The 12,208-nt window shown below is 39.4% G+C and overlaps 1 protein-coding gene across 9 annotated transcripts in view; it reads left to right on the plus strand.

The window, feature by feature from the left end:
* The window catches only part of znf385b (zinc finger protein 385B), a 426,346-nt gene that overhangs the window by 281,741 nt on the left and 132,397 nt on the right, over window positions 1-12,208 (plus strand). For 5 of the 9 annotated variants that reach the window (XM_043693506.1, XM_043693507.1, XM_043693508.1 and 2 more), the window contains one exon: window positions 8,872-9,014. In XM_043693506.1, the coding sequence (XP_043549441.1) occupies window positions 8,872-9,014 (143 nt within the window). Of the gene's footprint in view, window positions 1-8,708; window positions 8,733-8,871; window positions 9,015-9,232; window positions 9,356-12,208 lie in introns of those variants that run through there. The other 4 variants (XM_043693513.1, XM_043693514.1, XM_043693511.1 and 1 more) reach the window with 3 other exon arrangements.

The raw sequence follows: 12,208 nt of genomic DNA on the forward strand, positions 1-12,208 counted from the left end.
ACCCTCCTCTAGCTTATCTCTCCACGCTCCAGGCTCACTGCCTTTATTCCTGATGAAGGGCTTTTGCCCGAAACATCGATTTTGAAGTTCCTTGGATGCTGCCTGAACTGCTGTGCTCTTCCAGCACCACTAATCCAGAAATAGGCAAGGAATGGTCAGGTGAAGGAGCCTTGGATGACAAGAGAAGAGGAGCTTCTTGTCAAGAGAAAAAAGGAAACTTATTAAGGTTGAGGAAGCAAGGATGTGGCACAGCTTTAGAGGATTACAGGGTACCTAGGAAAGAACTCAAAAAATGGCCTGAGGTGAGCTAGGAGGGGGCATGAAAATGCCTTGGAGGGAAGAATGAGGGAAAACCCAAAGGCATTCTACACTTACATGAGGAATAAGAGAATGACCAGAGAGAGGGTGGTGCTGATCAGAGATTGTGGAGGGAACTTGTGCCTGGAGTCTGAAGAGGTAGGGGAGGCTCTAAATGAGTTTTTTGCATCAGTATTCACTAGAGAGAGGCTCTTTGTTGATAGTGAGAACACCGTGGACCAGGTTAATAGGCTTAAACAGATTGATTTTAAGGAACTGGATGTGCTGGAAATTCTGGGAAGCATCAAGGTAGATAAGTCCCCAGGGCTGAATTAGATATGTCCAAGGTTACAACGAGAAGTGAACAATGAGATTGCTGCGCCTTTGGCAATGATCATTGCATCCTCACTCTCCACTGGAGTAGTACCAGCTGATTGGAGGGAGGTGAATTTGTTCCTCTGTTCAAAAAAGGGAATAGGGAAACCCCTGGGAATTGCAGACCATGCAGTCTTACATCTGTGGTAAGCAAGGTACTGGAAAGGATTCTGAGAGATAGGATTTATGACTATTTGGAAAAACATTGTTTGATTAAAGATAGTCAGCATGGCTTTGTGAGGGGCAAGTCATGCCTCACAAACCTTATTGAGTTCTTTGAGGACATCACAAGACAAGTTGACGAAGGTCGAACAGCGGATGTGGTGTGCCTGTATTTCAGTAAGACATTTGATAAAGTTCCCCATGGTAGGCTTATTCAGAAAGTTAGGGGGTATGGGATACTGGGAAATGTGGCTGCCTGTATAAAGAAGTGGCTGGCCGAAAGAAGACAGCGAGTGGTAGTCGATGGAAAGTATTCCGCCTGGCGGTCACTAACCAGTGTCCTTCAGGGATCTGTTCTTGGGCCTTTGCTCTTTGTAGTTTTTATACACGACTTGGATGAAGGGTGGGTTAAAAAGTTTGCAGGTGTTGTAGATAGTGTCGAGGGCTGTTGCAGGCTATAAGAAAACATTGACAGGATGCAGAGCTGGACTGAGAAGTTGCAGATGGAGTTCAATCTGGATAAATGCAAAGTGATTCATTTTGGAAGGTCAAATTTGAATACTGAATACAGGGTTAAAGACAGGACTCTTGGCACTGTGGAGGAACTGCAGGATCTTGGGGTCCACATACATAGGTCCCTCAAAGTTGCCACCTAAGTTGATAGAGTATTTTGGCTTTCATTAACAGGGGGATTGAGTTTAAGAGCGGTAAGGTTTTGCTGCAACTCAATAAAATCCTGGTAGGACCATACTTGGAATAGTGTGTCCAGTTCTGGTTGCATCATTATCGGAAAGATGTCGATGCTTCAGAGAGAGTGCAGAGGAGATTTACCAGGTTGCTGCCTGTGTTGGAGGGCTTGTCTTATGAAGAGAGGCTTAGTGAGGTGGGGCTTTTCACACTGAAGAGAAGAAGGAAGAGAGGTGACTTGATAGAGGTGTACAGGTTAATGGGAGGCATAGATAGAGTAGATAGACAAGAAACTTCTCCCAGGGCAGGAATGGCTGTCACAAGGGGTCATAATTTTAAGGTGTTTGGAGGAAGGTATTGGGGTGATGTCAGAGGTAGGCTCTTTACGCAGAGTGGTGGGTGCGTGGGATACACTGCCAGCAGTAGTAGTAGAGTTAGAGACATTAGGAACATGTAAGTGACTGCTGGACAAGCACATGGATGGCAGTAAATTGAGGGGTGTGTAGGTTAGGTTGATCTTGGATTAAGATAAATGCTCGGCACAACATTGTGGGCTGTAGGCCTGTACTGTGCTGTACTGTTCTGTGTTCTACGTTCTAATACTGCAGTGAGTAATTCACCTCCTGGCTTCCTAAAGCCTGTCCACCATCTACAAGACACAAGTCGGATGTGTGATGGAACATTCACCAGAGGCCTGCATGAATACAGCCCCAACAATGCTCAAGAAGCTTGACGCCATCCAGGCCAAAGCAGCCCGCTTGATTGGCACCACATCTACAGCAGATTTTGTATAATCTGTATTCCCTTCCTCAAAAGGCAGTAGATGCAAAATCTTTCAATACTTTGTAACAGAGGTTGATAGATACTTAATTATCAAGGAGATGAAAGATTATTGGGGATATGCAGGAATGTAGAGTTGAGGTTAAAATCAGATCAGCCAGGATCTTATTGCATGGTGGAGCAGGTTCAAAGGGCCTTGTTTGGATGTTTATGAGATACTTCAATCCTACTTTATTGCACATTACCTGATCTAAAATAGCCTGTTCCTAAGTAGATTATGTTACTTATTGCTTTAAGAAACAATCCCTGATGCACTTCACAAATTCACCTTCCAAGATATCCTTGCCCATTGGATTTGTCCAATCAACATGTGAATTAAAACCCTCTCCTTGCACCTCCATTATTGCCCGATTTATATTTTGTCCTACAGTGAGGTAGTTCTTCAGGGCATACTGACTGTTCCGACTGATAAATTCTTTCCTCTGCTTTCCCTTATTCCATCCAAACTGTTTCCGCAGGTGACCCCACTACACTACACACACACAAACATACCCTAGAAAGGACCCATTTATTCATAGGAGCAGGAAAATCGATTCCTGAAGAAGGACTTTTGCCCGAAACGTCGATTTTCCTGCTCCTCGGACGCTGCCTGACCTGCTGTGTTTTTCCAGCATCACTCTAATCTAGACTCTGATTTCAAGCATCTGCAGTCCTAACTTTTGCCTATCCATGATATTATGTTAACTCATACACCATGAGTTTTTATTTTCTGCAGTAACCTTTGGTGTGGAACTTGATCAAATAAATCTAGACTTGTAATTACAATACACTAGTTCCCCTTTATTTACAGCACATCGTACTTCTCGCAAGAGCTCCAATAAATTAGGTAAGGATCATTTTCCTTTGACAAAACCATGTCAGCCTGATTACCTTGAACTTATTCAAGTTCTCTGTTATAACATCTTTAGTAATAGCTCCTAACATTTTCTCTATGACAGAAGCTCTGGGTGAATAGCAATCACAATATGGCTGAATTTCAAATTCAGTTTGAGTGATGGCACTTTGGGTCTTAAGCCAGTATCCTGAACTTAAATCAGGGCAATAACATGGTTATGAAGAAAAAGACGTCTAAATTAGGCTGGGCAAGTACAATAAGGAGAAAGTCAATAAATGGTAAGTGGCAGAGAATTATGTAGATATTTCATGATGCTCAGCAAAGGTTTATTCTGGTCAAAATGAAGGACTCAATGAGAAGGATAAACCACCTATGGTTAACTAAGGTGGTCAAGGAGACTATTTACTCAAAAGCTAAGGCAAATGAAGTGGCAAAAACTCATAGTAGGTCAGAGGATTGGGTTTCTTTTTTAGGAACCAGTTCTAGGTGACTAAAAGTAATTAAGAGAGAAAATTGATTATGAAAGTAAATTGACAAGAAATACAAATAAAAGCCGGCAAAAGATTCTACAGATATATAAAAAGGAAAAGAATAGCTAAAACAAATGTACAATCATTGGAGATTGCAACTGGGAAGCTAAATAATGGGGAGCAAGGAAACAGTGGATAACTTAAACCACTATTTTGTATTGGTTTTCAGGTGGAGAACAGGATAAACATCTCCAGCATAACTGATAAGCAAGGAGTTAGTTGGAGGAAAGAGCTTATAATAGCTGCTATTCCAAGGGAAAATTTAGTTGGCAAACTAATGGGACTAAAGGCAGATAGATTGCCAGGAACTGATACCCGACATCCCATTCGGAATATTCCAGAACTCTCTCACTTCCAGGATGGTTCCGATGGATTTGAAAAATATACCTGTTTAGAAGGGAGGAGACAAAGGAAACTATAAACCAGTTATCCTAACATCTGTCACTGGAATAAGTGAGGGTATTTAGAAAAGTTTAATGCAACCAAACAAAGTCAACATGGTTTTATGAAAGAGAAATCATGTTGACCAATTTACTAGAATTCTTTTAGGATGTAATAAGCAGAGTTAATAAAGTGGCACTGATTGATGTAGTGCATTTGGATTTCCAAAAGGCAGTCGATAAGGTGCCATATAAAGGTTATGGAACAAGATAGCCCACGGCATTGAGGGATGTATTAACATGGCTTGAGGATTGATAACACGCAGAAGACAGAAGGTCAGGATTAATAGATCTTTTTCTGATTGAAAAAATATAACTAGTGGAGCGCCGCAAGGGACCTTAACTATTTACAATATATATTAATGATTTAGAGGCATATGCAAAGTATAATGTATCCAAATTTGCTGATGATGCAAAAACTAAATGGGAAAGGATGTTGTGATGAAGATGTCAGGAATCTGCAAAGGTATGTAAAGGTTGAGTGAATAGATAAAACTTGGTAGCTGCAGTTTACTTTAGGAAAGTAAGACGTTCTGCATTTTGGGAGGAAGAATCAAAAGACAGACTATAATACCAAAAAGTAGAGATTCTAAAAAAAAAAGCAGCACCGAGGGATCTGGGTATTCTTGTCATGGATCACAAAAGGTTAGCTTAGAGGTTCAGCAGATAATTAAGAAGGCAAATGGATTTTTTGGCCTTTATTGCTCAGTGATTAGAGTTTAAAAATAGGGAAGGCTCATTACAACTTTAGAGTTGGTGTTGGTGAAACTGCACTTGGAGTACTGGTACAGTTTGGCTCCGTGCATTGGTACTGGAGACAGTTCAAAGGAGATTGCTTGGCTAATTCCTAGAATGAAGGGTTTTATCAAGAATGACTAAATAGTTTAGGTTTTATTCATTAGAGCTTAGAAAAATGAGGGCTATTCTTATTGAAACATATATGATTCTGAGAGGAGTTGACACGTAGGTCAGCTTTCCCCTAGTGGGGGATTCTTGGACCTGGGGATATAGTTATAGAAGAATAAGGTACACCATTTAAAATGGAGATACAAAGGAATTTCTTCTCTCAGGGAGTAGTGAATGTCTGGAATTCTCTACCCCAGAGAGTTGTGGAGACTAGGTCACAAAGTATTTAAAGAGGAGGCAGATAGATTTTTTTGAAGTATCACGAAGTCGAGGGTATGATAAGCTGACATGAAAAAGGTATTGAAGTCTGGGGCAGAACAACCATGATCTTATTGAACAATAGGACAGGTCTGAAAGGCCAAATAGCCTAATCCTGCTTCTATTTGTTATGTTCTTCTGTCCACTCTAAATTTTATTTGTCTATTTTATGTTAGATGCCTTGCATGTTGAACAATCAATCAGCATTGTAAGGTGTCCATTAGTGGAAGTTTACCTTCTTTTAGGCTGTGGCTTCAGTTGCTTTCAGCCATGTCCATATGTTTCTGTATGTTAGATTGACCATGTTTACTCAGCAAAAGGGTTTATGCCTTTGACCAGCAAATAGAATCTACTCCACCTCTTAAATGATTGATTCTTAAGTACTTGTTTTCATTGCAACATATTCTTGCAATGAAAAAAAATATCATTGCAACATATTCTTGCAATGATCAGAACACTCCTTAGATGCCAGATGCAATAGTTAAAACAAGATTACTTACATTAATTTGATTGCATATCCTATATACCAATCCATTTCACCATTGGACCCTCACCCTCAAACCAAAAATGCATAAAGAGATTTGGTTGAGAGCCCGACATCCATTAGTCTGTTTAAACAGATGTGCACAAGAGAAAACATTGCTTGGTGACAGTTTTTCTTTCTTCGCTTTGTGAATTTCACATTGTTTGTTTAAATCCAATAAAGAGGTGTCAAGTATAGTTTCTGGTTTTGGGAAATTGAAGATCTTGGTGATTGATATTTTTGCTACATTGCCATAACAGCAGGGTTTTATTTGCTTAGGAAAGTTATACATGCCATTGATAATGTATGATTCATTGAATCTATACAGTGTGTCTCTGTTGAGCGAATCATTCACAAAATGTGAATTGCTGTGAAGGATAGTTAGGTGTTGGTGGGGAGCATGGTTTTGCCTGAATAGGGCATGTGATCTGGGTTTGTGAGGTGGGAGGTTTTGAAGTTTGAGGCTCAGATTGAAGAAAGTGACTGGGACGCAGTCCCAGAGAGCTGAGGCAGGTTGGTCAGGCTTTTCAACCAACCAGCTGGGTAGCTGTAAATTACTTTGTCTGCCTTCACCTTTTTTCAGACCAGCGGGTTCTATAATTACCAGCGCACATCCCACTCCTCCTCCCCACCAAGAATAAAAGTAAGACCTTGCTGGACTCTCTTTTTCTGGAAGTGTATGTTGCTAAGATTGGAAATTTCCCAACTTCTATTATACCATCCCCTATCACATAAATCCAGCCCAAAATGACAGTATTTTAATTTCTCAGAGGCATTTGGGGATTTCCAAAATGGAGACTGCTGTTGGCAAACAGTCTGGGATTCATACATCTGTAATTAACAGCTCTGCTTGAGGAGCATAGTATTAAACAAAAGAAAGCCAGAAGGTGATTTTTCAGCTTGTGAAATGCCAAACCAGAGCAGAATGGTGTACGTTGGCCGTCAGGTTAATAGAGGTAGTTAGTGTCAGATTTTGATGGACCACTTTAGTATCTGAGGTAGCTTGCTCTTTATTGAGTTAAGCTGTTATCCTGCACCATTATATTTGATGATTGCGTGATGAAACATCAAAATGTGCTTCACAGAGAAACAAAAGTATTGAACTGTATAAGGAGATGCTCTATCAAAGGACTGATGCTTTGTCAAAGAAGAATCTTTGAGGAAATTAAAGTAATAATGCAGAGAAATGTCGGGCAGTGTTCCAGAGCTTGGCCCCTAGGCAACTGTAGGCATGGTCATCATTAATGGAGGACTTATAGCTGAGAGTTCACAGGAGGACAGAGTGGAGGATTACAGGTATCTTGGATTGACTGAAGGAGTTTACAGAGAGAGCGTATGAGGTGAGGCCATGGATCATTTTAAAAACAATGATAAAAATTTTATAGTCAAAACATTGCCAGGTGGAGAGCCAATGTAAGTCAACAGGGTTGGTATGGGAATGGGTTTACGGATAAAGATAATTTTGTCATTGTTACTTCTAAACTCATCTATTTTGAAAATTATGGAAGGTAGAAAGAGGGCAATTAGTGGGAATTAATTGTAATAGGTGAGTTTAGAAGTAACAGACAAATGAGAGCTTCAGTAGCTGATCAGCCGAGACAAGACAAAGTCAGTCAAGTTTCCTCATATTTAATTGGAAATATTTAATCTTGCTTTCATCTAATGTTATCTCTTTTTGCTTAACCATGGTTGGAGAACTTTACTTGTGGAACTTTTAAAATTCCTGAAAATAATGTAAATTTGTTGCAACTTATGCGTTGAGTGTTTAAATGGTAGCAATTGTTTATCAAGCATGGCTCTGTCTCTGGACTGTTTTCATTCCAGAAGGATCAGTGTGGGGGTTGGTGCAGGTGGAGCATTTAGTATCTATGCACCTGCAAGCAGAGGCTAGCTCACATGGCCAATTGTGGGGCTTTTAAAGTGAAAAAGGACCGAGTGATGGCAGACCCCTGGAGCAGGAGGTGCCAGAGCTCCATCCCCATATGGAAGCCCTGCACCTGCTAAAATCATTGGGCCATAGCTGTGGCCACTAGCTGTCGGCAGATATATTTCCCCACTACAATGATGGCCTTTTACACATTTAAAATCTTTTAGACCGTATCTTCATCTTGAAATGTTCTCTCATACACCCTCCTGTTCCCACTGAAACTGGTGAGATTGCAGATGGGTGATTGCTATTGAAAGTGTCTTATTGGCCGTTGAGTTTCAGGAGCCTGCCTGAATTGGATGATGATAGCACATCCTGCTATCTAATGGACCACCTCGTCCAAAGCCATGTCTGTTGTCAGCTGCCAGTGTGACACGTGGCTGGGCCATGCAAATTCTCTAAGTGTCAGGTTTCCAATCCAAGAACAAAACTTCAGTCTCAGAAGTCAGCATTAGTACAATCCAGTACGTGCTTGATGATAAGACCTTGGCCCTTTTGTACTGAATGAAATTTGCATTTAATTGGCTCTCATAAATCTGATGTGCATTATTTCCAGTGAGAAAATTTCAGAGGCTGTTTAATAAATTAGTTACCTTTGTTGTTTACAAATTACTGCAGTTTTAATTCGGAGCATACTGAAACCACGCTGTTTTAACATTGAATATTGAGAAAAAGAAATTGAACCAAATGACAAATGGGCCTGTATTTTCTAAGATTTACTTAATATCCTTATAGTCCTTCAATTCACTGCTCCAGTAGGTTAGCCTGCTTTCAGTAAGCATCTGGATTTAATAGGTGCCTGTCCCCAGCTTCCTCAGCTCATCAGAATTGTTCAGACAAGGGAGGCACACACTCATGCTACCTGCCAGAATGACTCACACACCATATGTCTCTTCTGAATTTCAACTTGAATGGCTTTGGGGAAATGCGTTGCTTCAGCTGGAAAATGATTGTGAGAGTTTCACTTCTCAGTTGACACGTACATTATAAATGTTTGTTCTACGTAACTGTTTTATCAGTCAAAATGTATTCCAAAGGACTGCAACTGTTTTATTTTATTAATTCATCCATTTTCTTTCACACATTGACAGGAAGTACATGCCATGCCAGCACACTTCCTGCATTTGTGCGGGCACCTACCCTGATGATGCAGCCATCGCTTGATATTAAATCATTTATGCCCTTTCCAATGGATACTGGCTCAGCTGTTGGACTCTTCCCGAATTTTAACACAGTGAGTAACAACTGGATTCTTTTTCTCTCTGTCGTTCAGATTGATTCAAATATTGGTACCCAGTAGATGGAGCCTTTCTCACAGAATGATACAGACTCCAAGTCTTAGGCTGCAAATATTAATCCACGCTTCCAAATTGTTAGTTGATTTTATTACGTCAGAGACTTTGTCCATTTGACATTCCATATTCGTCTGTGCAAATAGTCTTTTCTGGTTTCTGTTAACCCACTACATTGCAAAATAGCTGAAGCTGTGCAGCATTAAGCTACAAACAGCCGTGAACTGTTCAAGCTATTAAAATGCTGTTGGTCTGCTTTCGGAGGAGCTAAAAGAGCAACAGAGTAAGAGAAGGGAATATTGATTTTGAGCTAAATGGAATAAAATTGATTTTGGCAGGTTTATGTAACCAAAAAATGTTTACATTTTTGTGGTTAATATTAAGTTAAAAACTGTCATTTTCATTACTTAGAAAAAAATATTTTAATATATAATGTATTTTTTTTCAACTGTTATAATTTTGCATTTGATAGTTAGACATTGGATGACAAATTTTGAGAATCGGCAAGCTAGTAGAAATTAATACAATTAAATAATTATTGGAAAACTCTTTAATAGAGCAGTAGATGTAATCGTGATTGGTTTCAATTGCTGTATTTAATTGTTGACTTATTTTAGTGAACCTTCAATTGCTCCTTTTATGGTGGTATATAAAGCATTATGATGTTAAGAGAAGGCTTAGCTTTAGGTTTATGAGAAATACTGTTTGCAGAATGCACACTGGACTATCAGAGATGCAGCTATGTTGTAAATGCCTTTGAAATATTTACAGCATGTGCAGTGGTCAGTGCACAATGAAAATTGTATTTGGTGTATTCAAAATATCCTAACTAATTATAGCTTGGTACAAAAAAATCAGTTTGTAGGACAAAAGCAAACCACATATGGATGTGAAAGATAAAGTTGTAGCAGACAAAATATTCTTGGCTCCTTAGAGAGTAAAGATTATATACATGGTAGTTGGATATCTGGTAGAGCATCATCAATGCCTTTATAATCAATAAAGAATTATGTTATCAACAGGAACAGACTGGGTGTTTGAAATATAGCCAAGTGGTTAACGACATTAATTCTTTTAGCAAATTAATCTAGCGTGAAAAGAGAATGTAACAAGGGATTTCTGATGTGTTGTAAATTAAGCTGTTGTCAAAGACATTGTTTTTCAGCCAAGGTTGTGTTTTTAGAATCTTTTGTATGGTTCACAGTTTTCTAGTTCTAATTAATTACGTTGAAATTGGAAATTAGGAACTGAGAATATTTCAACCTCTGCGTTATTCTGTATCTTTTTTTTAGCCAGAAATCTGGAGAATTATGCCGTTCATTAAAATCAGACAATTTTAATAACAATAGATTTTAGGTATTCCAGATTACAATTTTAATGCCAAATACTAAAACACAACCTGTTTTGAATGATATACAATGTTAACTCATTGTTGTCATGATATTGGCAGGGATTGTATATGTCGGCACCAGTAAAATGGATAAAATTAGACACTATGCCTTCATCACTGAGCTGAATAGTAAATCAACAAAACCAAGGACCACAAACATCCCATCATTTGACTGCAAAAAAAAAGAAATCCTCAGGTAGACTGCTAGGAGTTTCATTTCATTCCAGGCATAATCACTGGTCTTCCTGAAATAACAACAAAAAAAGAAAAATAACACTTATTTTGATAATGTTGCCCAAAACCAGACATTCCTACTTATGAACATGTCAATCTATGAAGCTACATTTAGAAGAAGTCAAAATAGAACCTAATAAATGCAGTTGACATTGTTTATGTAGTGTTACAAATGCATAATTTTAAGATATGGATTGTAACATTTGTTCACGTTATTTTGTTCTATGAGACTGTGACTTAAATGTGGAATAGATGAAAGAAAGCTTGGTTTGGATAGCGTAAATAGTTCTGGAATTGTAGATTAGGAGGCAAGTCATATTGTGTTGCTGGGCTGATGGCGAGAGAAATTCACATTTAGGATTATAATGGAACATGTGACTATCTCTTGAACAGCTGCGTTGGCTGTACTCAGGTTGGGAATGGTTTGATGCCGAGGTAGAAACCCGGAGAAGGGGATTCACTTATTTATGAAAAAGATGAGAAGAAAATTTGAAGGCACTGGTAAATAAAAGTTTTAAAGTACCCATATACTTGTCCGATCAAAAGACACATTTACAGCGAAAAGTAATTCATTTGTGTTTCCATCAGGGAATAGGCCCTATGTGCCATGATGCTATGGAGTTGAACTGTGAGTAGGTGGGGTGGGGGCGAGGACTGATGGTGCAGTGATTGTGAAGTAACTCCAAGGAGGCCAGTATCCCATCACCAAGGCACTCTTTTTATTTACATATGTACAATACATGACCTCAGACCCAGCTAGTTCAGAGTCAGTCTCAAGATTAATAAGAATCCCTGACACTCCTGGTTATTTTTTTCTATTTTTTCTTTTTTTTCTTTGTTTTTCTTTTTTAACCCCCACACTACCACCTAACTGCGGTAGTGCTTATTTTTTCCCCAGCACCCATGTTGTGTGTGTGCAGGTGTGAGACACAGTGAGAGACACAAGGTGTACAAATCTTTATTCAATTTCCACCATCAGGAAGATAGGAAAACACCCGAGTGGCCAGTGACAAGCAGTGCCCTTCACAAAAAAGGCAATGCTGTGTGATCAAACAGTGAAGGGGAGGGTAGCGACTAAATCAAAATAGAGTTGGAGGGGACACTCCTGTTTTTTTTTATGTTTTTAAAAGGGAAAACACCCGAGTGGCCAGAGACAAGCAGTGCCCATCACATCAAAGGGCAACGCTGTATGATCAGACACTCTTGTTCTTTATTTATTTATTTATTTTTTAATGTAACCTCCACACTACCGCCTAACTGCGGTAGTGCTTATTTTTTCCCCAGCACCCATGGTGTGTGTGTGTGCAGGTGTGAGACACAGTAAAAAACACAAAGTGCACGAATCTTTATTCAATTTCCACCACCAGGAAGATAGAAAAACACCCGGGCAGTGCTGTGTGATCAAAAACAGTGAAGGGGAGGGTAGGGACTAAATCAAAATAGAGTTGGGGGGAGAAATAATGCACTCCACTCCCTGCGGCACCCACCTCTCCCTGAACAACTCCAGGGTGT

Source organism: Chiloscyllium plagiosum, chromosome 7, assembly GCF_004010195.1.
Source record: "Chiloscyllium plagiosum isolate BGI_BamShark_2017 chromosome 7, ASM401019v2, whole genome shotgun sequence".
Classification (NCBI taxonomy): domain Eukaryota; kingdom Metazoa; phylum Chordata; class Chondrichthyes; order Orectolobiformes; family Hemiscylliidae; genus Chiloscyllium; species Chiloscyllium plagiosum.